Source organism: Heterodontus francisci, chromosome 6 (assembly GCF_036365525.1).
Source record: "Heterodontus francisci isolate sHetFra1 chromosome 6, sHetFra1.hap1, whole genome shotgun sequence".
NCBI lineage: Eukaryota > Metazoa > Chordata > Chondrichthyes > Heterodontiformes > Heterodontidae > Heterodontus > Heterodontus francisci.
In genome coordinates this window covers 116,951,997-116,977,781 of record NC_090376.1, presented here as the reverse complement: position 1 = coordinate 116,977,781, position 25,785 = coordinate 116,951,997, and the positions used below count along the sequence as shown (strand labels likewise).

At 46.9% G+C, this 25,785-nt stretch overlaps 1 protein-coding gene across 5 annotated transcripts in view; it reads left to right on the top strand.

Moving 5' to 3' along the window:
* Positions 1-25,785, top strand: part of atp11a (ATPase phospholipid transporting 11A) — a 249,630-nt gene that overhangs the window by 3,721 nt on the left and 220,124 nt on the right. For 4 of the 5 annotated variants that reach the window (XM_068034156.1, XM_068034155.1, XM_068034159.1 and 1 more), the window contains exon 2: positions 20,886-21,008. In XM_068034156.1, coding sequence (XP_067890257.1) covers positions 20,886-21,008 — 123 coding nt within the window. Of the gene's footprint in view, positions 1-9,536; positions 9,671-20,885; positions 21,009-25,785 lie in introns of those variants that run through there. The other variant, XM_068034157.1, reaches the window with a different exon arrangement.

Genomic DNA, 25,785 nt, shown 5'->3' with positions numbered 1-25,785 from the left:
CTCCCCCCCCCCCGTTCTCCCCCCCCCCCCCGTTCTCCCCCCCCCCGTTCTCCCCCCCCCCCGTTCTCCCCCCCCCCGTTCTCCCCCCCCCCCGTTCTCCCCCCCTCCCCCCCGTTCTCCCCCCCCCGTTCTCCCCCCCCCGTTCTCCCCCCCCCCCGTTCTCCCCCCCCCCCGTTCTCCCCCCCCCCCGTTCTCCCCCCCCCCGTTCTCCCCCCCCCCCGTTCTCCCCCCCCCCGTTCTCCCCCCCCCGTTCTCCCCCCCCCCCCCGTTCTCCCCCCCCCCCCGTTCTCCCCCCCCCGTTCTCCCCCCCCCCGTTCTCCCCCCCCGTTCTCCCCCCCCCTCTCTCCCCCGCCCCCCCCTCTCTCTCCCGCCCCCCCCTCTCTCTCCGCCCCCCCCTCTCTCTCCCGCCCCCCCCTCTCTCTCCCGCCCCCCCCCTCTCTCTCCCGCCCCCCCCCTCTCTCTCCCGCCCCCCCCCTCTCTCTCCCGCCCCCCCCTCTCTCTCCCGCCCCCCCCTCTCTCTCCCGCCCCCCCCTCTCTCTCCCGCCCCCCCCTCTCTCTCCCGCCCCCCCCTCTCTCTCCCGCCCCCCCCTCTCTCTCCCGCCCCCCCCTCTCTCTCCCGCCCCCCCCCCTCTCTCTCCCGCCCCCCCCCTCTCTCTCCCGCCCCCCCCCCCCTCTCTCTCCCGCCCCCCCCCCTCTCTCTCCCGCCCCCCCCCTCTCTCTCCCGCCCCCCCCCCTCTCTCTCCCGCCCCCCCCCTCTCTCTCCCGCCCCCCCCCTCTCTCTCCCGCCCCCCCCCTCTCTCTCCCGCCCCCCCCTCTCTCTCCCGCCCCCCCCCTCTCTCTCCCGCCCCCCCCCTCTCTCCCCCCCTCTCCCGCCCCCCCCCTCTCCCTCTCCACCCCCCCCACCCCCTCATTTGCCAATAGAGAAGATAATGTGCACTTCGGCGAATGTAGCATTCAATTTGCACACAGTAAGATCCCAAAACAGCAGTGAGATATTGGTCGAAGCATAAATATTGACCAAGTTACTGAGGAGAACCTTCCTGCTGAATTTGAATTGTGCAGTGGGTTATTTTACATCCACAGCCAGGGCTTTGATGTAATGTCTCATCTGAAATATGGCACCTCGGACAGTGCAGTACTTCCTCAGTAGTGTTGTGTGTCGCACAAATGTTGGTCCACATCATGTCCTGGAGTGGTGCTCGAGTTCACAAGCTTCTTGGGGGGGAAAATGCTACCCACTGAGCCAAACTGATACCAATATTATTCTATTATTTCTGAATGCACGAAGCAAGTGGATAAATTATTCACCTTGTGAGTATCTGAAAGAGATGCGCTTTACTTGTGTGTGATAATGTGGAGCAAGATTGATGTGCAGCTGGAGATTAAAAGCACTATTATTTTACACTGTTGGAGTGACTGCGAACAGGGACTGTGCTGCCAGTCCCGTGCTGATGTAATAATTTACAAATTACTAGTGCAGGATCAGACAAGAGATTAAATGAGGGACCTGTATGGTCTTGCTGCTAGTTGGTGTACAGGACTTGTCAGCTTAGTGGTCTGCTTAACCACTGACTTATTTTGCCTCACTATTAAGTAAGTAAACTAACTGATGTGAACAGACTTGCAATCTTGCTCTTTTTGCTCAAAATTTCACTCATGGTGAAAATTTACCCGACATTTCCATCAATATGAAGTTAATACTCTTAAGACAAGCAGCTTTAATCACGCAGCATTAGTCTGTTCATCTGTTTGTTCTTGCTGGCTGACTGCTAATTTTGACATTGATTTAATTGTGTATACCTTTTTGAAGACTAACAATACAGATAAAGGGTTGCAAAGACTGACATTTTCAGTTTTCTTTTGTTTATTGGTGTCTTTGCTGCAGCAGCTTGGAGCTGGTTATCACAGGACAACAACTTGAAAATGACTTTACCCTCCAGTCTTTTTGTTTAGCAGTTTGGCAACTCCTTGCAGCAACAGGAATGAGATTGAAGACCATGTTTCTTCATATCTGTTGTGCTGCATAGCTGTGACAACAACAGGAAGTTAGGTATTGTGCTTCCTTGATTAGACTGAGGGTTCTTATAACCATACTCGCAGACGGTTACGTTGCGTGTCCTGTACAATATATCTGTTATTGTGCTTGTGCAACAGTGTCAAGAACACACGAAATAGAAGCAGAAGTAGACCATATGGCCCATCAAGCCTGCTTTACCATTCAATACGATCACAGCTGATCTTTGGCTTGAATTCCACTTACCCGCCTGCTTGCCAGATCCCTTCATTCCCTGAGATCGCCTCTTATTCTTTTAAACTCCGAAGAATATAGGACAACCCTCTCATCCCAGGGACCAATTTAGTGAACCTTCGCTGTACCCCCTCCAGTGCAAGAATATCCTTTCTTAAATGTGGAGACCAAGACTTCTTTATTCTTGTACTCCAATCCCCTTGCAATAAAGACCAACATGCCATTTGCCTTTGTAATTGCTAGCTGTACCTGCATGTGTTCCTTGTACAAGCACACCCCAAGTCTCTTTGAACATCAACACTTAAAAGTTTCATGCCTTTAAAAAAAAATTCTGCTTTTCTATTCTTACGACCAAAGTGAATAACTTCACACTTCCCTACATTATACGCCATCTGCCATCTTGCCCACTCACTTAACCTGTCTGTATCTCTTTGCAGCTTCTCTGTGGCCTCTCCACACATTAGCTTTCTACCGAGTTTTGTATCATCAGCAAACTTAGATGCATTACTATCATAAAAGCAAAATACTGCAGATGCTGGAAATCTGAAATAACAACCAAGTGCTGGAAATACTCAGCAGGTCTGGCAGCATCTGTGGAGAGAGACGCCAAGTTAATATTTCAGGTCTGTGACCTTTCATCAGAACTGGCAAAGGTTCAAAAGGAATTAGGTTTTAAACAAGTGAAGGGGAGGGGGTAGGGGAGAAAACAATGGGGAAGGTGTTTGATAGGGCAGAGGGCAGGAGAGATGAAATAACAAAGCTGTCCCGGGACAAAGGCAAAGAGTGTGTTAATGCTTGTGGTGAAAGACAAAGCATTAGTTCAGAGAGAGTGTTAATAGCAGAATAATGAGCAGCTCTGACTACATGAAAAGCAGGCACATGGTTAAAAAATAAAATATTAAAAAAGGCCAGTCGTGCTCTGAAGTTATTGAGCTCAATGTTCAGTCCGCAAGGAAGTAGAGTGCCTAAATCGAAAGATTAGGTGCTGCTCCTCGAGCTTGCGTTGATGTTCACTGCAACGCTGGAGCAGGCCAAGGACAGAAATGTTGGCATAAGAGCAGGGGTGGGGGTGTTGAAATGGCAAGCATTAGGGTCATGCTTTCAGACTGAGTGGCGGTGATCCACAAAGTGGTCATCAAATCTGCGTTTGGTCTCCCCAGTATAGGGGCGACCACATTGTGAGCACTGAATACAGTGTACTAAATTGAAGGAAGTACAAGTAAATCACTGCTTCACCTGGAAGGAGTGTTTGGGGCCTTGGATGGTGAGGAAAGAGGAGGTAAAAGGGCAGGGACTGCACCTCCTGCAATCGCATGCGAAGGTGCGGTGGGAAGGGGGCAAGGTGTCGAGGGTAATGGAGGATTGGACCAGGGTGTTGCGGAGGGAACGATCCCTTTGGAATACTGACGGGAGGGGAGGGAAAGATGCATTTGGTGGTGGCATCATGCTGGAGGTGGCGGAAATGGTGGAGGATGATCCTCTGGATGTGGAGGCTGGTGGGGTGGAAAGTGAGGACAAGGGTAACCCTGTTGCGACTCTGGGAGAGAGAGGAACGCATGAGGGTAGAAGTGTGGGAAATGGGCCAGACATGGATCAAGGCCCTGTCAACCACAGTGGAGGGGGGGGGGTGGATGCAATCCTTGGTTGAGGAAAAAGGAAGACATATCAGAAGCAAACTCTACAGCCTTGCGGACTGAACGTTGAGTTCAATAACTTCAGAGCATGACTGGCCTTTTTAAAAATATTTTATTTTTTAACCATATGCCTGCTTTTCAGAGCTGCTCATTCTTCTGCTATTAAGACTTTGTCTTTCACCACAAGCATGAACACACTCTTTGCCTTTGTCCCAGGACAGCTTTGTTATATAATCTCTCCTGCCCTCTACCCTATCAAACACCATCCTCTTTGTTCTCTTCCCCCACTCCACGTCCCTTCACTTGCTTAAAACCTAATTCTTTTCTAACCTTTGCCAGTTCTGATGAAAGATCACAGACCTAAGCTACTTTCTCTCCACAGATGCTGCCCGAGCTGCTGAGTATTTCCAGCACTTTTTGTTTTTATTTTAGATACATTACTTTCTGTCTCTTTGTCTAAGTCATTAATATAGATTGTAAATACTGAGGCCCCAGCACTGATCCTTGCGGCACTCCACTATTTACTGCCTGGCAACTTGAAAATGCCCCCTCTTTGCTTCCTGTCCGTTAACCAATCCTCTATCCATGCTAATGTATTACCCCCAGCTCCATGAGCCCATACCTTGCCTATTAATCTTTTGTGTGGCACCTTATCGAATGTCTTTTGGAAATCCAGGTATGCTACATCTACTGGTTCTCCTTTATCTACCCTACTGTACGTAACAAGCAAAGTGGATAATGGGGATCCTATAGATGTAGTGTATCTGGACTTCCAGAAGGTATTTGATAAGGTGCCGCACAAAAGGTTAATAGACAGGTAAGATCACATAGGGTTAGGTACAATCTATTGGCTTGGATAGGAGATTGGCTAACCAACAGGAAACAGAGAGTCCGGATAAATGGGTCTTTTTCTGGTTGGCAAGATGTAACTAGTGGGATGCCACAGGGTTCAGTCCTCGGGCCCCAACTATTTACAATCTATATTAATGACTTGGATGCAGGGATAGAAGGCACTATAGCCAAATTTGCAGATGACACTAAAATAGGTGGATAGTAAGGTGCAATAACGAAATTAGAAATTTACAAATGGATATGGATAGGTTAGGTGAATGGGCCAAAATTTGGCAGATGGTGTTGGACGTGGATAAATGTGAGGTTATCCATTTTGGTCAGAAGAATAGAAAGGCAAATTATTATCTAAATGGAGAGAAACTTCAGAGTGCTTCGGTGCAGAGGGATCTGGGTATCATCGTGCATGAATCGCAGAAAACTAGTTTACAGGTACAGCAGGTAATAAGGAAGGCAAATGGAATTTTGGCATTTATTGCTAAAGGAATAGAGTATAAAAGTAGGGAAGTGTTGCTGCAACTGTACAAGGCATTAGTGAGACTGCACCTGGAGTACTGCGTACAGTTTTGGTCCCCTTACTTGAGAAAGGATGTAGTTGCATTGGAGGCACTTCAGAGGAGGTTCACTAGATTAATTCCAGAGATGAGGGATTTGTCTTATGAAGAGAGTTTAGGCCTTTACTCTCTAGTGTTTAGAAGAATGAGAGGAGATCTAATTGAGGTATTTAAGATTATTAAGGGGATTGACAAAGTAGACGTAAAGAGGATGTTTCCGCTTGTGAGGCAATCTGGAACGAGAGGTCACAGTTTTAGGATAAGGGGTAGCAGATTTAAAACCGAGATGAGGAGAAATTACTTCTCTCAAAGGGTCGTGAGCCTGTGGAATTCACTACCCCAGAGTGTGGTGGTTGCTGGAACATTGAGTAAATTTAAGGAGGAGATAGACAGATTTTTAATTAGTAATGGGTTGAAGGGTTATGGAGAACGGGCAGGTAAGTGGAGTTGAGGCTGAGATGAGGTCAGCCATGATCGTATTGAATGGCTTAATTGCCTACTCCTGTTCCTAGTTCTTCTGTTCTTATGTACTAGCTACATCCTCAAGAAAACTCTAATAAATTTGTCAAAAAGAATTTCCTTTTAGTAAAACCATGTTGACTTGTTCTGATCATATTGTGCTTTTCTAAGTGTTAAGACTTCCTTCATAGATTCCAACATTTTCCCAACAACTTGATATTTGACTAACTGGCCTGTAGTTCACTGGTTTCTCTCTCCTTTTCTTGAAAAGCAGTGTAATATTTGCCAACTTACAATCTGTGACCGTTCCCAAATCTAAGGAATTTTTGAAAATCATAGCTAGCGCATCCACTATCTCTGTAGCTATCTCTTTTGGAACCCTAGGGTATAGGCCATCAGGTCCCAGGGATTTGTTGGATTTTATCTGCTGATATGAATTTCCTTAATTTCCGCACTTTTTAGCTCCTAGGTTACTGTCAATTTCTGGTATGAAACTTGTGTCTTCTGTGAAGAACCACACAAAATATTCGTTCAATGCCTCTGCTATTTCCTTATTCCCAATGATAATTTCTCCTGTCTCTGTTTCTAAGGGACCAATGGTTACTTTAATTACTCTTTTTTTTTATACCTATAAAAGCTCTTACAATTTGTTTTTATATTACTGGCTAGTTTACTCTCTATTTTCTTTTTTTATCAACTTCTTGGCCCTTTGGTTTCTAAAACACTCCCAATCCTCAGACTTGCTACTGTTTTGTTTTTGCAACATTGTAAGCCTCTACTTCTATTCTAATACATTCCTTAACTTTCTGAGTGAGCCACGGATGGGTCTTCCTTGTTGAATTTTTGTTTCTCAATGGAATGTATTATTGCTGAACATTTTGAATAGTTTCTTTAAATGTTTCCCACCGTTCATTTACTGCCATACCTTTTAGTCTATTTACCCAATTTACCTTAGCTCCCCTCATACCTACGTAATTGGCTTGGTTTAAGTTTAAGATTCTGTTTGTGATTGGAGTATGTCACGTTCAAACTTAACATGGAATTCAATGGTATTCTGATCACTGTTTCCCAGTGGAGCTTTTACATTGAGCTCTGCCAGGGCCAGTTGGCTCCAGATCTGATTATAGCTTTCGTTTAAACGTGGAATGATTTCATTTGTACTACTAAAGGAATGAAAGATCTTTTGATGTGTACATGTTAAATCATCTGTAAAATATCCAATTAGTCCAACTGATGACCTTTCATTTCCTATAAGTGTGTTAGGCTGTGAGATGAGTTGTGACAGAGACACACTCGGCACAAGGGAGATGAAATTTGGTCTTAGCGAAAGTGCAAAATGGAAGTCAATGAAAAGAAAATTGGCTGGGTTGTAAAATGGACAACTTGATTTGTTATCGTCTGTTCTGCTCTACAGCAAAGACTAATTTCACAATATTATTAAATCTATAGATAAGGAAAAGCTGTTTCATAACTCATCTTTGCAAAACAATATCTCTGTTGAATCAATGAGAAACAAAACCAGCAGTAGAATTGCCCGTTAACCTGTCATTCCTCATGTCGTCCTAGGGGTTACCATTGACCAGAAACTGAACTGGAGTGGCCATATAAATACCGTGGCTACAAGAGCAGGTCAGAGGCTAGGGGTCGTGTGGCGAGTAACTCACCTACTGACTCCCCAAAGTCTGTCCGCCATCTGCAAGACACAAGTCAGGAGTGTGATGTAATACTCTCCACCTGCCTGGATGGATGCAGCTCCAATAACACTCAAGAAGCTCGACACCATCTAGGACAAAGCAGCTCGCTTGATTAGCCCCCATTCACTCCCTCCACCAGTTTAGTTTAGTTTAGTTATACAGCACTGAAACAGGCCCTTCGGCCCACCGAGTCTGTGCCGACCATCAACCACCCATCTATACTAATCCTACACTAATCCCATATTCCTACCAAACATCCCCACCTGTCCCTATATTTCCCTACCACCTACCTATACTAGGGGCAATTTATAACGGCCAATTTACCAACTAACCTGCAAGTCTTTTGGCTTGTGGGAGGAAACCGGAGCACCCGGAGAAAACCCACGCAGACACAGGGAGAACTTGCAAACTCCACACAGGCAGTACCCAGAATTGAACCCGGGTCGCTGGAGCTGTGAGGCTGCGGTGCTAACCACTGCGCCACTGACACACAGTGGCAGTAGTGTGTACCATCTACAAGATGCACCGCAGCAATGCACCAAGGCTTCTTAGAGAGCACCTACTAAACCCACGACCTCCAGCAACTAGAACGACAAGGGCAGCAGATGCATGGGAACACCACCACCTGCAAGTTCCCCTCCAAGTCTCACACCATCCTGACTTGGAACTATATCGCCGTTCCTTCATTGTCGCTGGGTCAAAATCCTGGAACTCCCTACCTCACATGGACTGCAGCAGCTCAAGAAGGCAGCTCACCACCGCCTTCTCGAGGGCACTTGGGGATGGTCAATAAATGCTGGCCTAGCCAGCGACACCCACATCCCATGAATGAATGTAAAAAAAAAGTCTTCCCAAAACCATGTCTTGGACCTGATTTTGCCGCTTCCCTTTCCTAAGTCACAAAGACACAATGTCCACTCCTTTTCTTGCTTTATGAAGTGACTGGAAAATAGGAACTGGAGGAGGCCATTCAGCCCTTTGAGCCTATTCTGGCATTCAATTTCAATAATGGCTGATCTGTACTTCACTGCGTTTACTTGCCTTTGATCCATATGGCTTGATACCGTTGTCTAACAAAAATCAATCAATCTCAGTGTTGAAAAATTCAATCGACCACCAACTATCACAGCCCTGGGGCTGGGGGATGAGGGGGAAAGGGTTCCACCTTTGTACTACAACCCTCTTGCGATAAAGGCCAGAATTCCATTAGCCTTTTTGTACTTGTGCAGAAGCTTTTAATGATTTCTGTAACTGGACACCCAAATCACTTTGCTCCTCCACAGTTCTTAGTCACTCACCATTTAGAAAATACTGTGATTTCTTTTTGTTGGATCCAAAGTAGAAGACTTCACACAGTTAGACAAGAGCAAAATACTCCAGATGCTGTAAATCTGAAATAGTAACAGAAAATGCTGGAAATGCTCAGCAGGTCTTGCAGCATTTGTGAAGCGAGAAACAGAATAATGTTGATGAACTCTTGTCAGAACAGTGGAGTTGAGATTCCTGGTAAAGCTTGGGAGATTTTAAATCGCCCTCCAGACTCAGTGAGGGTTGGGCAAGGGGAGTGGGACAGTGAGGGACTATGGGGGTGGGAGACAGTGGGAGCATGAGGGGCTGCGAGAGTGGGTGGATGAGTGATGGGCTGGGGGCCTGGGCCAGGTGGGGGTGGATGGGGCTGAGTGAGGGGCTGGGATGTGGGGGTGGATGAGGGAGGAGGTGGGTGAGAGGCTGGGGGAGGTGGAGGTGGGTGTATGAGGGTCTGTGGGATGTGGGCGAGTCGGGGGTGACCGAGGAGTTGGGGGAGGCGGGAGAGCCTGGTGTGATCGAGGAGGTGGGAGAATCGGGGGTGTCCAAGACTCAGTTGGGTGTGAGGAATGCACTTTCTCTGAGTGCAATGCGGTTGCTTCATGTTATTTACTGTGCTCACCGATTCAGGTGGCTGTGATTCTGAAGGCAGGTGTATGATAAATCCAGCAGCTGTGGCATAATGACAGAATTGATGTGACCTTGTGCTCACAGCAATTGTGATAATAATATTGGGTATGATGCTTCAGAATTAATTAAATGTTAATTATGAATATATCTACTTATTTTCAGCCTTGATCTATAAACTAATAAACATTCAATCAATGTGAATTCCTGGAGCCCTGACTCTCCATCCCCTGCTCCATAAAACAGTGCGCAGTGAAGCCCTTTCTCAAGCTAATGATCAGCAATATTTATTGCACTGAGGTAAGTGGAGAGGAAGCGAGTGCTGTTTCCACTTAATGTGTGCAACAGATACCATTGATTGAGTTGGAGCTCCCCTCTCTCCAACATTCACATGTCATGCTTACTGCCTTTGCCAGTTGCTGAGTATTGTGGTAAATGGGATGGTTCAGGACTAGCACTTGATGCCAAACTGCAATTTGCTTTTTATTGCTGTTCTTGCCGTGGTTTAAGTGAGTTTTAGCTCACTCAGCAGCTACATCATATTCTACTCTAAATAATGGACGAATCCTTTTTTCTTCTGTTGGTTCCAATTTGGTGTGAAGAAGCATTGTGCACTACAGCAAGCAGAATGCCTGGCACAAAGCTGAAATCTCGGCACCTCAATGACCCTTTGTGGGATGTTTGACCATCTCAAAATTATAAACACAATATAAATATGAAGCAACACAAAATATCTTTAGCGGTATGAAATGTGATATCCTCACAGTTATAAATCGTGTCTGAAATGCAAATGATCTGAGGATGTCCTGTTTAGTTTTTAGCAATCCATTAGATATTTCTCCTGTAGGAGATTTCGTGTCCCCACAACCCAAGTACACCATATCTAGCCATGTGGTGTTAGAGAAATCCTGCTTACTGTTGCTGTCAATTAAGATGAGATTTTTTTAAAAATTCATTCGTGGGATGTGAGTGCACTGGCTAGGCCAGCATTTATTGCCCATTCCTAAATGCCCTTGATAAGGTGGTGGCGAGTTGTCTCCTTGAACTGCTGCAGTCCTTGGGATGTAGGTACACCCACAATGCTGTTAGGAAGGGAGTTCCAGGATTGTGACCCAGCGACAGTGAAGGAACGGCGATATAGTTCCAAGTCAGGATGGTGTGTGGTGTGGAGGGGAACTTGCAGGTGGTGGTGGTCCCACGCATCTGCCCTTGTCCTTCTAGGTGGTAGAGGTCACGGTTTGGAAGGTGCTGTCTATGTAGCCTTGGTGAGTTGCTTAGTGCCTCAGCAGCTGAAGGCACGGCTGCCAATGATAAAGTGATTTAAAATTGGCAATGTGTAAGAGGTCAGAATTGTCGAAGCACAGAGATCTCGAAGGTTTGTTAGGCTAGGGGAGGTTACAGAGATAGGGAGGGGTGAGGCTATGGAGGGATTTGGCCATGAAGATTATTTTAAAATTGAGGCATTGCAGGATTTAGGAGCAAATGTAGATCAGTAAGTACAGGGGTGATTTGTGACCTAGACTTGGTGAGAGTTAGGATATGGGTAGGAGAGTTTTGGGTGACCTCAAGTATATGGAGGGTAGAACGTGGGCAGCCGCCCGGCCAGGAAAGCATTGGAACAGTTGAGGCTGAAGGTAACAAAGGCATGGATTTGGATTTCAGCAGCAGATAAGCAAGGGCAGTGTGGGGCAATGTTATGGAGGTGCAAGTAGGCATTTTGTTGATGGAGTGAATATGGGGTCGGAAGCTGAGGGTCAAATAGGACACCAAGGTTTGTAAGGGATCCCCAGGTATCCTGCAAACTGGAGAGCTTGAAAAGCAGCATACTAATGATATTGTGGGTTTTTTTTTGTAGATTTCACCTACCCTCTCACTTAACATTTGGAAACAGAAAACTTTAACTAAACTTGAGGTCGTCCAAAATTCTGCTATCCTTTCCTTACTCTCTCCAAGCCCTGTTGATTGATAAATTTCAAATTGTGCTGCTGTAAGGGAGTCCAGCCTGGCAGGTTGGTTTCAGTCAGTGGTGTGTGTCACCTGTGCCAAATGGCTCTGATACCACTTCAAATGATGCTGATTCACCATGGAATGTTCCTTGTCCAGCTCACCATTCCATTGCCTCCTTCCACCCTGCTTTTACGTGAGTAACAGCAGGCAGCATCCTAGGCCTCATCAATAGGGGCATAGAGTTCACAAGCAAGGAAGTTATGTTAAACTTGGAAAGAACATTGGTTCGGCCTCAACTGGAGTCCTGTGTCCAATTCTGGGCACCACACTTTAGGAAAGATATGAAGGTGTTAGAGAGAGTCTAGAAAAGATTCACGAGAATGGTTCCAGGACTGAGAAACTTCAGTTATGTAGATAGATTGGAGAAGTTGGGACTGTTTTCCTTGGAGAAGAGAAGTTTGAGAGGAAATTTAATAGAGGTATTCAAAATCATGAGGGGTCTCGACAGAGTAGATAGGGAAAACTGTGACCATTGGTGGAAGGATCGAGCACAAGAGGGCACAAGAAGCAATGGTGACCTGAGGAAATTTTTTTTCATGCAGTGAGTGGTTGGGATCTGGCATACCCTGCCTGAGAGTGTGATGGAGGTGCATTCGAGGCATTCAAGAGGGAATTGGATTGCTATCTGAAAAGGAAGAATGTACAGGGCTGTGGGGAGTGGCACTAGGTAAATTGCTCTTTCGGAGAGCCAGTGCAGACACGACTGGCCAAATGGCCGCCTCCTGTGCTGTAACAATTCTATAATTGTGTTTAAAACTGCTCCGTTAAACAATTGGAAGTGCTTGGCAAAAGCTGCTGTTTAGGTTCAACCAGGGAAGTCAGAGGTGCTGCAGATAACCTGGGTGAGTGACTGTACACAGGGTATTGATTGTGATATTACATCCAGATATAAAATGTTATTGAGAGATACAGTCCCAGGATGCAGTCCTGAGTTTCTGCTCCACATGATGCAGTTAACGCTCAGACTCATTTTCCTTTTGCTATAGCTTGCAACATAAAAGAGGGATGTGTAAGAACTTGTTGCTTTGCAGCAGCTGCTCACCTCTTGGCACGGTATCAGATCCACATGTCACTAACCACCACAGCTATTCTGGGGCAGGTCACAAATACCACAGAAAATAAACAGGCTCTGCATTGTGCGGGAACTGGTTTGCTGTGTGCTTGCATGTGTTGGAGCTGTGTAGTTTTTTTATTCATTCTCAGGATGTGGGCATTGCTGACTTTTATTGCCCATCCCCAATTCTCATGAAAATGGTGGATGGATGACTTGTTGAAACGCTGCACCTCTGTGATAAGGGAAAAAAAGGAAGATTTGTATTTATATAACGCCTTTCAGGACCACCAGACATCCCAAAGCACTTTACTGCCAATGGAGTACTTTTTGAAGTGTAGTCACTGTTGTAATGTAGGAAACGTGGCAGCCAATTTTCTCCCGCAAACCACAATGTTATAATGACCAGATAATCTGTTTTTATGATGGAGATTGAGGGATAAGTATTCAGCAGGAAACTGAGGATAACTGCTCTTCTTTGATATAATGCTATAGGATCTTTTACGTTTCCCTTAGAAGTGACAGGCTCTCAGTTTAACATCTTATCCAAAAGACAGTACATCTGACAGTGCAGCACTCAGGCGAAGGTCACTGGAGTGTCCTCCTAAATTGCTGCACTCGAGTCCTGGAGCAGGATTTGAAACTACAACGTTCTGATTCAGAGGTGGGAGTGCTGCCCATTAAGCTACGGCTGACATACACTGCTGTGTGGTGCAGGTACTCTCACAGGGCTGTTAGGTAGGGAGTTCCAAGATTCTGACCCAGCAACAATGAAGGAAAGGTGAAATATTTTCAGGTTAGGATGGTGTGTAACCTGAAGGTGGTGGTGGTCCCATGCACCTGTTGCCCTTAACCTTATAGGTGGTAGAGGCCGCAGGTTTGGGAGGTGCTGTCAAAGAAGCCTCGGCAAGTTCCTGCTGTGCATCTTGAAGTTTGTACACACTGCAGCTATGGTCTGCTAGCAGTGAAGGGATTGAACATTTAAGGTGGTGGAAATGGTGCAGTCAAAAGAGCTGCTTAATCCTGGGTGGTGTTGGAATTGCACTCATCCAGGCAAATGTTACTTGTCACTTATCAGCCCAAGCCTGGATATTGTCCAGGTCTTGCTGCATGAATGGTGCTGAACATTGTGCAATCAGCAGCAAACATCCCCACTTCTGACCATTTATGATTTGAAGGAAGGTCATTGATGAAGCAGCTGGAGATTATTGTGGGAGGAAACTGTCCCGTGTTGTAGTTTCACTAGGTTGGCACCTCTTTTTTTTTTTTGGTGCACTTGTTTCTGCTTCTTGGATAGTCTTCTGCACTCTCAAGGGTTGGTCACCTAGTTTGATGGTAATGGTAGGGTGAGGGATCTATTAGGCTATGAAGTTACAGATTGTGGTGGAATGCACTTCTACTGCTGCTGATAGCTCACGACGCTTGGAGGCCAGTCATTTCAGCCCTAAGATGTCACTGCAGGAGTGCATCTCTAACTACACTGAAAGCTTGACATCATTTATGACAAAATAGCCTGCTTGATGGGCGTCCCATTGACCACCTTAAACATTCACCCCCTACTACCAGATGTGCACTGTGGCTGCAGTATGCACCATCTACAAGATGCACTGCAGCAACTCGCCAAGGCTCCTTCAATCGCATCTCCCAAACCGCGATCTCTTCCGCTGAGAAGGACAAGGGCAGAATGCACTTGGGAACAGCACCATTTGCAAGTCCCCCTCCAAGTCACAACCTCATTTGGGAACGTATCTCTTTCCCTATATTGTCGCTGGGACACAATCCTGGAACTCGCTACCAAACAGCACTGTGGGAGTACCAAACCACACGCATTGTAGCATTTCAAGAAAGTGGCTCACCATCACCTTCTCGAGGGCAATTGGGGATGGGAAATAAATGCTGGCTTTGCCAGCCACACTCCCATCCCATGAACAAATTCTTAAAAAAATGCCCAGTTTTTAGCTGCTCTATCTGTTCAGAATCTATCCCATTTAGCAAGCTGGTAGCGCCATGCAACACAATGGAGGGTGTCCTCAATGTGAAGATGGGAATTTGTCTCCACAAGGAACATGAGGTGGTCGCTCCTACCATCTGCAACAGGTAGATTAGTGAGGATGGTGTCAAGTAGGTTTTTCCCTCATTGGTCACTCACTGCCTGCCCCAAGTCCAGTCTAGTAGCTATGTCCTTCAGGACTCTCAATTCCAGATTTAGTGAGTTGAATTTAAATTCCCCAACTGCCATGATGGGATTTGAACTTGTGTCTCTGGGTCATTAATGCAGGCTTCTGCTTTACTAATCCAGTAACACAACCAATGTGTTACCCTATTCTGAGCGGCTTTCTATTCATTATTTTACCAACCTGTACTGGAATTTTTCAGTATGCAGGTTTCCTGTATGTTTATTGAAATTTCCTGAAGGTTACAACTGGAGAGTGGACAATATCTCTTGACAGAAGTTACTTCTGTAACTTACTGTATGGAACTGATGATATGCCTTATTAACCACGTCAGCTGTGGCTCAGTTGGGAGCACTCTCACCTCTGAGTCACAAGTTTCCGGGTTCAAGTCCTGTTCTAGGGCTTGAGCTCAAAAATCAAGGCTGACACAGGTGCCGTCTTTCAGATGAGACGTTAAAACGAGGCCCCATCTGCCTGCTTGGGTGGATATAAAAGATCCCATGGCACTATTTTGAAGAAAAGCAGAGAAGTTATCCTTTTGTGCCCTGGTCAATATTTATCCCTTGATCAACATTACCAGAACAGATCACCTGGTCATTACCACATTCTTCGAAACTCTTAGAGTTTCTTGTCTGCCATAACTGGCATTGGTGTAGAGTTGACCTTCATCGGACTCCTGACACCGAGAAGAGCATATAATGATAGAGTCATAGAGAGATACAGCACTAAAACAGGCCCTTCAGCCCACCGAGTCTGTGCCGACCATCAACCACCCATTTTGTGCCATTAAATAAATTCTAACTAGATTAATGATAACTGAAATCTCTGGAGCATGCTCTATCCTTGTGCATTCTTCTTAGCATTATTCTTTTTATAGAGTCAGTGACCAGAAGCGATTGTCCTGAGGGCAATGGAAAGACAGTGTGTGAAGTACTGCAGGGGTTTTCTACGCTGAGACATTTCTGAAATAGTGATTTTTGTAAGGATACTGCTTGTCAGGCAGGCAGTGATTTTATTCTGGTATCTGTTTGTTTGAGTTGGAGTGGTGCTTGGACATCATACTGCTCGAGTTGTATCACTGGCCTGGGAAATGTAGTCTGCATAGATACCAGTTACATATTGTTAAACACAGAAAATGTGAAATGCACAGCAAGACAATTGACATCGGTCAAGAAAAAAGGCAGGTTCATAGTTCCAGTGCAAACTCTTCAATTTTAATGTTGCTATAAATTCAAAGTCAGCTCTTCGCTAACATTAAAAAGGTAACAAGAAATTCTTTAAAAAGTAACTGTCACATTTTGAGATTTTTGCTGATTTGGACTGGAAGACATTGGAGTTCATTTATAATTTTATAATGTGTGCTATGGCGATAAATTCAGGTAACGAGTATTGACTCCCAGAAACACCCAGGGGTGTTGATTAGGAATTTTAGTTGGACTATCAGACAAAATAGTTGGTTGAATTGCATTCTTACAAGACTATTGAGACAATAGAGGGGGTCATGATATCATGAACAAGTATAGAAGGTAATCAAAAATACAGCTGGAATGCTGGCCTTTATATCTAGAAGAGTAGAATACAAGAGGGTAGAAGTCATGCTTCAGCTGTACAAAGCCCTGGTTAGACCACACCTTAGGAAGGATATATTGGCCTTGGCGGGAGTGCAGTGTAGATTTACCAGAATGATACTGGACTCCAAGGGTTAAATTGAGGCAAGATTACACAAACTGGGGATGTATTCCCTGGAATTTAAAAGGGGGTGATTTGATCAAAGTTTTCAAGATACTAAGGGAACAGATAGGTTCTATCTACCCTGTTTCCATTGGTTGGGAGTTGTCATGCAGATCCTCACCTGCCAAGAATGAGCGTTATTAGTTTTGTCATATGAACATTGATTTTAAACTGTTGCTGGAGCGAGGAAATGACTTGTTAAACAGATCAGCCATGGCTGGAAAAGACATTTACATACTAACAGACAGTGCTTGTGGATAAAAGGATCGTTCCCTGACGTATTCAACCCACAATGGACTTTGACCACCAGACATTGAAGGTGAGGAAGCTCACGTTCCAGGATGACTGCTAAGTTGGCCGAATCCACAAACAGACGAGGTTAAACCAGCTAGTCACATGACTAACCTGCTGGGAAACCTGAGTTTTTTTGAATGGTACAGACAGAGTTTGAGAGAGAGCGACTGTTTGCTCCTAGACTCCTGGATGGCCCAAATCTTTCTCCGGAACTCCAAATTGACTGACGACGTTAACCCAACGAGAGAAAATCTCTTGTATCGAACCAGGTTTAAGAAGAATACTGGGACAAGGTTTAAGAAGAATACTGGGCCCCAATGAAAAGCAAGATCTACCTACTATCAAGGACTCTACAGTGAGCTCGAAGAACAGTAACCAAAACCATCTTCAGATATTGCCTCAAACGTTTCCACTTTATTTCTTCTCTTTTCTGTCTCTATCTGCATGTGTGTTTATTGCGTATGCATGCTAGAGTGGGCGCGTCATATATCTGTAGGCGTTCACCGAATAAAAGTTTAAGTTTAAATAAAGTTCAACATTTCTTCTTTAAACCAAAAAAAACCTGTTTGGCTGGTTTCTTTGCCTTACAGTTGGAAAGTGGTGAACAAGAATTCACCAAGGGGGAGCTAAAAACACGGTGTGTTTAAAATTAAACCCTGTAATGGTAAGACCAGGTGAAGGCTGAGGGAACCCTAGACCCTTTCTCACCTGGTTGTAACAGGAGTCTATGACTAGGTGGCATATGCTAAAAATTAGAGCCAGCCCTTTCAGGAGTTAATTTAAGAAACACTTCTACACGTAAAGTAGATGTTTGGAGCTCTCTACTGCAAATGGCAATTGATGCTTAATTTTATTAATTTTAAATCTGTAATTGATAGATTTTTGTTCAGCAAATGTATTAAAGAGATACAAAGGTGAGTACAGAGCTAGGTCCCACATCAATCATGATCTCATTGAATGATGGAATAGGCTTGAGGGGCTGAATGGCCTACTGCTGTTCCTATGTTCCTCGAGGGCATGTTGCAGAGAATGTCACCCCTATAATGTGGATTTGCTTCATATACTGAGCACAGTAAGACTGACCTGGCACTTCAAGAGGTGTGGAGGCTTCTGACACAAGATGCTAGTTCTGATTGGCTCAGGTGAGCTTGTTCTTAACACCAGAGGTGGGGTAAGGGCAGTGCAGAAAAAAAGACTTCAATTTCCTGGGGCCCTGCTCCATTGGTGTAAGTGTGGAGGAGTGGATCCCAATCCCACCCTTGCCCCAAGCCGAGACCCCGTCCTGGGGTTGGGCCGCTAGAGCCTGTGAAGTTGCATTTGATGCAGTGGAGGCCCCCCGGAGGCTGAAATGAATAGAAACACTTCACTTCCCACTTCAGACATTGCTACTAAAGAAAGTGATGGGTCCCCTCTCCTGAGATTGCTTACCTGACTCGAGTGAAGGGTTAGGCCTCCACACTCACCTCCTTGGTTTAAAGGTGGGCAAAAGATCCATTTAGACAAAGGTCCGATCCAAATTGGGTGGAACCTTGGAAAAGCTCAGATCTGTCTCTAGTTATGCTCTTTACTCAGTGGTCCAGGAATTGCAGAGCCAATGCGTTTTGCAGCCGAAGCAGTCAGAGAAGCCAAGAAGTGTCTCTTTCCAGACTTAGTGCCAGGAAGTGATGCTGACTTGTTAAAGGAGGTAAGCTCATATGAAGGAAAAACTTTGCCTGATTATTTTAGGTGCTTTGAGTTGCAAAGGAGAGGGGCAAGTATGTCTGAAAACGGTGTTCCATTCATTGAGTTTATTAGTTCACAATTCGTCAGTCTCTCGATAAGTGATCTTGCACATTGTAGCATGTGTGAGATGAAATAACCCAACACACAGAGCAAGTGATCTTTATACAGATCCCATGTCACACTATCATATGACATAATATTGGGCAGTAAAGGTGTACTGCTGTGTGTAGAGTACAAAGGGTCTGCTTCTGGAGTATTCACAGACATTGATCTCAAGAGAATATCTACTGCAGACCTGAAAGTTGTAGCAATAACATTTAAACCTTTTAAAGTCACAAGACAGAGTGCAGTTGCAATACCTTTTATTTGTAAATTCTTTGCTAAAATGAATCTGGCCAAAATTGCATTTGACGTATAATACATGTTACACTTCCGCCTTCTTTAGCCTGCTTGTCTCGTGAGACAATGCGTAAGCGCCGAGAGGTGGTCAGTGGTTTGTGGAGCAGCACCAGGAGTGACTATAAAGGCTAATTCTAGAGTGACAGACTCTTCCACAGGTGCTGCAGAAATAATTGGTTGTGGGGGCTGTTACACAGTTGGCTCTCTCCTTGCACTTCTGTCTTTTTTCCTGCCAACTGCTAAGTCTCTTCGACTCGCCACACTAGCCCCGCCTTTATGGCTGTCTGCCAGCTCTGGCGATCGCTGGCAACTGACTCCCACAACTTGTGGTCAATGTCACAGGACTTCATGTCACGTTTGCAGACGTCTTTAAAGCAGAGACGTGGATGGCCGGTGGGTCTGATACCAGTGACGAGCTCTCTGTACAATGCGTGCTTGGGGATCCTGCCATCTTCCATGCGGCTCACATGGCCAAGCCATCTCCAGCGCCGCTGACTCCGTAGGGTGTATATGCTGGGGATGTTGGCCGCCTCGAGGACCTCTGCGTTGGAGATACGGCCCTGCCACCTGATGCCAAGTATTCTCCGGAGGCAGCGAAGATGGAATGAGTTGAGACGTCGCTCTTGGCTGACATACGTTGTCCAGGCCTCGCTGCCTCGAGCAAGGTACTGAGGACACAGGCTTGAAGCACTCGGACTTTTGTGTTCCGTGTCAGTGCGCCATTTTCCCACACCCTCTTGGCCAGTCTGGACATAGCAGCAAATGCCTTTTCCACGCGCTTGTTAATTTCTGCAACAAGAGACAGGTTACTGGTGATAGTTGAGTCTAGGTAGGTGAACTCTTGAACCACTTCCAGAGCGTTGTCGCCGATATTGATGGATGGAGCATTTCTGATGTCCTGTTTGATGATGTTTGTTTTCTTGAGGCTGATGGTTAGGCCAAATTCGTTGCAGACAGCCACAAACCTGTCGATGAGTCTCTGCAGACACTCTTCAGTGTGAGATGTTAATGCAGCATGGTCAGCAAAGAGGAGTTCCCTGATGAGGACTTTCCGTACTTTGGTCTTCGCTCTTAGACGGGCAAGGTTGAACAACCTGCCATCTGATCTTGTGTGGAGGAAAATTCCTTCTTCTGAAGACTTGTGAGAGCAGCAGGGAGAAGAAGATCCCAAACAGTGTAGGTGCGAGAACACAGCCCTGTTTCACGCCACTCAGGATAGGAAAGGGGTCTGTTGAGGCACCACAATGCTGAATTGTGCCTTTCGTATTGTCATGGAATGAGGTGATGATACTTAGTAGCTTTGGTGGACATCCGATCTTTGCTAGTAGTCTGAAGAGACCACGTCTGCTGATGAGGTCAAAGGCTTTGGTGAGATCTATGAAAGCGACATAGAGGGGCATCTGTTGTTCACGGCATTTCTCCTGTAGCTGGCGAAGGGAGAACAGCATGTCAATGGTGGATCTCTCTGCTCGAAAGCCACACTGTGCCTCAGGGCAGACACGCTCAGCCAGCTTCTGGAGTCTGTTTAAAACGACTCGAGCGAAGACTTTCCCCACTATGCTGAGCAGGGAGATTCCACGGTAGTTGTTGCAGTCACCGCGGTCGCCCTTGTTCTTTATAGAGGGTGATGATATTGGCATCGCGCATGTCCTGTGGTACTGCTCCCTCATGCCAGCACAGGCAAAGCAGTTCATGGAGTGCTGAGAGTATAGCAGGCTTGGCACTCTTGATTATTTCAGGGGTAATGCCATCCTTTGCAGGGGCTTTTCCACTGGCTAGACAGTCAGTGGCATCACTGAGTTCTGATTTTGTTGGCTGTTCGTCCAGCTCATCCATGACTGGCAGAGATTGGGCTGCATTGAGGATTTTACATTTTACACGAGTGCAAAGTTAAGACTGTTGGTATGTTTACTCAAATTCTTTTCAGGCTATTTGCCACATTTCAGAATTGTCATGTGATTGCTAAGAATGAAAGCTTTAAATTGCTTTTGAAGCGCTCTCCAGTGAATACTTTGTAACTTTAAAGCTCTCTCCAGTGAATACTTTGTAATTTTATAAGATTCCCAGTTGAGTTTGCTGCAGTTCCTATACCAGTTGAACAATTATTGTGTGAATAATTTTTTATCTTTCTGCTTAGTGTGTTGGAGAAGAGAACTGGGTGGATAGTCGGACAGTTTACATTGGACATCGTGAACCCCCTCCTGGAACAGATGCTTACATTCTGCAAAGGTATCCAGATAACAGGATTGTGTCTTCAAAGGTAAAGTCTTTGTTTTTATGTTCAGCAATTCAGCAATTTAATATAAACATAATAGGCTTGCCAGCAGGAACTAGGCTTAAGGATTAATCCATGTGCTGCAACAGGTAGGTCCAATGTCAAGCTCCAGACATCATCTGGGTCATCCTGGGGCGTGAGTGGTTAGGAGGAGAGGGAGGCGGGCGGGGGGGCAAGGTCATTCAGGCAGTGGAAAACGGGAGGGCTATTGGGGCGGGGGGGGGGGGGGGGTGCGGGTGAGGGGTGTTATCCGTGTCCGTCAATGAACTTTGGCACCCTTGTTATCCATTGGTGTGTTGACATTGTCCGTGTGCGGAGATATAAGGGATACTTTATCTTCCTCTGGAGCAACTTGTGGAAAGTCGTTGTCTGTAATCACTTATTTTTCTATAGTTATCTTGTTCTAGCTGATACTTTTAACTCTACAATCTCTGGTTTGAGCTGAAGCTGTGGCAAAGAGAAGTTTATAAGAACTTGTACCGCCCATAAAGGATATGGAATGTGTATAATTTGCAACTTGTGATCATCTAGTTTCAATTCCAGAAATCTGAGGCAACGTGAAACTTTATAAAATATTTTGCTTATCAAACGGCTGTAATTTCATGAGTTCTAAGAATCTCAAATTTCAGAGTAAACAATTAGCGATTTAACTCTTTGGTCACCAATTATCAATCAATATTCTGATTGTTCTTTTCGATTGTAAGATCGATGGAAGCCAAATTTCTGATCAACCCTGGTATTGGAGAGCATGCCAGGAGCAGCACCAGGTGAACTTAAAAAATGAGGTGCTAACCTGGTGAAGCAACAACACAGGACGACTTCTTCTTTTACGTGCATGCTAAACAATGGAAGCAGCATGTTATAGACAGAGCAAAGCAATTCCCACAACCAGTGGATCTTCACCTACTTCTCTGGCTCGTCATTATCCTTGGTCTTTGCTGATTTTTTTTTTCTTTTCTTCTCCTTCTCGCTTAAGTAGTCTTGCCTGATGTAATCTCTGTATTGTTACTTTCCTGTTCCGGTTCAGAGACTTAGGCTATTAACTGATAACCATGATACATTCTACCAATTTTACTTCTGCTTGATTTAAAGTCTTAATACTGACCAACTGCAACTGTGAACACGGCACTCTCTTGCTGCATTGGTGACAAATTACTTCAGATGTTACTTTACAACATCACTTAGCCATTTGTCCTTTCAGAAACTTCCAGCAATGGTCTGAAAAGTGTGTACAACCTTCTGAATAAGCAATAAGCTGTTAGAGTCATAGAGTGGTACAGCATAGAAATAGGCCCTTCGCCATCCACGTCCATGCCGACCATAATGCCTATCTATACTAATCCCACCTGCCTGCATTAATTCCATATCGCTCTATGCCTTGCTCATTCAAGTACCTGTCCAGATGCCTCTTAAATGTTGTTACTGTTCCTGCCTCCACCACCTCCTCTGGCAGCTCATTCCAGATACCCACTATTCTTTGTGTGAAAAATTTACCCCATCGATCCCCTTTAAACCTCCTCCCTGTCACCTTAAATCTATGCCCTCTAGTTTCAGTCACCCCTACCATGGGAAACAAACTCTGGCTATCTACCCTATCTCTGCCTTTCATAATTTTATATACCTCTATCATGTCCCCTCTCAGCCTCCTTTGCTCCAGGGAAAACAGACCCAGCCTATCCAATCTCTCTTCATAACTCAAGCCCTCCAAACCAGGCAACATCCTTGTGAATCTTTTCTGCACCCTCTAGTTTAATCACATCTTTCCTGTAGTGCGGCGACCAGAACTGCACACAGTACTCCAAATGCGGCCTAACTAACCTTATGTACAACTGTAACATGACATTCCAACTCTTGCCTTCATCAGCCGGGGCATTGAGTACAAGCATGCCATACGCCTTCTTCACCACCCTGTCTACTTGTGTTGCCACTTTCAGGGAACTATGTACTTGCACCCCAAGGTCTCTCTGCTCAACAACACTCCCCAGGGTCCTGCCATTCACTGTATATGTCCTGCCCTGGTTTAACTTCCCAAAATGCATCACTTCGCACTTGTCTGCGTTAAATTCCATTTGCCAATCCCTTGCCCACTTTCCTATTTTATCTAATATCCTGTTGTAACATTAAACAATCTTCTTCACTGTCCACTATACCACCAATTTTGGTGTCATCTGCAAACTTACTAATCATGCTCCGTACATTGACATCCAAGTCATTAATATATATGACAAACAACAGAGGGCCCAGCACCGATCCCTGCGGCACACCACTGGTCACCGGCCTCCAATCTGAAAAATAACCCTGCACCACCACCCTCTGCCTCCTATCACCAAGCCAATTTTGTATCCAATTTGCTAGCTCACCCTGGATCCCATGTGTTCGAACCTTCTGGACCAGCCTACCCAGCAGGACCTTGTCAAAGGCCTTACTAAAGTCCATGTAGACAACGTCCATCGCCCTGCCCTCATCAATCCTCTTGGTCACCTCCTCGAAAAACTCAATCAAATTCGTGAGACATGATTTCCCACACACAAAGCCATGCTGACTATCCCTAATCAGATCATGCCTTTCCAAATGCATATAGATCCTGTCTCTCAGAATCCCTTTCAATAACTTTCCCACCACTGATGTAAGGCTCACCGGCCTGTAGTTCCCTGGCTTATCCCTGCTGCCCTTCTTAAATAAAGGAACAACATTAGCTATCCTCCAGTCTTCCGGTACCTCACCCGTGGCTAACGATGATACAAAAATCTCTGCCAGGGCCCCAGCAATCTCCTCCCTTGCTTCCCATAGCATCCGAGGATACACCTGGTCAGGCCCTGGGGATTTATCCACCTTAATGCAATTCAAAACCTCCAACAACTCCTCCTTTGTAATGTTGATATGCTCCAGGATATCGCAGTTCCCTCCCTTGAACTCACCAGCTTCCATGACCTTCTCCACGGTAAATAGAGGTGAGAAGTATTCATTTAAGACCTCGCCCATTTCCCGTGGCTCCACACATAGATTACCACACTGATCACTGTTCTATAGACTTCACTTTTTGCTCAGTAATCCTACTTAGGGGAGAGCACTATTAATCATGAATCAATTATGGTGGAGTAGAAAACTGGACTGGCAATGCACAGATTCATAATTTAAACTCCAGCTCGCTGGAAACTGCATTCTTTACTGAGTCTTGTCAAACACGAGTTTAGTGACAAACTGATTTGGTGACTTCCCCAGCATTGTTTTTTCTTGCAAAAGTACTCAATCACATTCTGCTCACTTGATGTAGAAATGGGAGTATTACAGATAGATGTCCATCTGTCAGGAGTGATGTTCACTTCTCCCCCTCCCTCCCTGTCCACTCTCTGTCTCTCCCTCCCTCCACTCTACCCACTCCCCCCCTCCCTTCTCCCCTCTCCCTCCCTCCCTCACCCCTCCCTCCCTCCCCTCTCCCTCCCCTCTCCCTCTCTACGCTCCCTCCCTCCCCTCTCCACGCTCCCTCCCTCCCCTCTCCCTCCCCTCTCCCTCTCCACGCTCCCTCCCTCCCCTCTCCACGCTCCCTCCCTCCCCTCTCCACGCTCCCTCCCTCCCCTCTCCACGCTCCCTCCCTCCCCTCTCCACGCTCCCTCCCTCCCCTCTCCCCTCTTCACGCTCCCTCCCTCCCCTCCACGCTCCCTCCCTCCCCTCTCCCCCCTCCCTCCCCACTCTCCCCCTCCCTCTCCACTCTCCCCCTCCCTCTCCACTCTCCCCCCTCCCTCTCCACTCTCCCCCCTCCCTCCCCACTCTTCCCCCCCCTCCCTCCCCACTCTTCCCCCCCTCCCTCCCTCCCTCCCCACTCTTCCCCCCTCTCCCTCCCTCCCCACTCTTCCCCCCCCTCCCTCCCTCCCCACTCTTCCCCCCCTCCCTCCCTCCCCGCTCTTCCCCCCCCGCTCTTCCCCCCCCTCCCTCCCCACTCTTCCCCCCCTCCCTCCCCACTCTTCCCCCCTCCCTCCCCACTCTTCCCCCCCTCCCTCCCCACTCTTCCCCCCCCCCTCCCCACTCTTCCCCCCCCTCCCTCCCCACTCTTCTCCCCCCTCCCTCCCCACTCCTCCCCCCTCCCTCCCCACTCTTCCCCCCCCCCTCCCTCCCCACTCTTCCCCCCCCCCTCCCTCCCCACTCTTCCCCCCCCTCCCTCCCCACTCTTCCCCCCCCTCCCTCCCCACTCTTCCCCCCCCTCCCTCCCCACTCTTCCCCCCCCTCCCTCCCCACTCTTCCCCCCCTCCCTCCCCACTCTTCCCCCCCTCCCTCCCCACTCTTCCCCCCCTCCCTCCCCACTCCCTCCCCACTCTTCCCCCCCCCTCCCTCCCCACTCTTCCCCCCCCTCCCTCCCCACTCCCCCCCCCTCCCTCCCCACTCTTCCCCCCCCCTCCCTCCCCACTCTTCCCCCCCCCCTCCCTCCCCACTCTTCCCCCCCCCCTCCCTCCCCACTCTTCCCCCCCCCTCCCTCCCCACTCTTCCCCCCCCTCCCTCCCCACTCTTCCCCCCCCCTCCCTCCCCACTCTTCCCCCCCCCCTCCCTCCCCACTTCCCCCCCCTCCCTCCCCCCACTCTTCCCCCCCCCCCCACTCTTCTCCCTCCCCACCCCCCATCTCTCTTCTCCTCCTCCCTCCCTTTTGCCCCCACCTCGCCCCTCACTCTTTGTATCATAAAGTTTAGACTAGTTATAGTTAACTGCAAGGAACAATTTTAAAAGTAGAACTTCTAAATTGGAAGAGAGCTATATTCAATGGAATGGGACG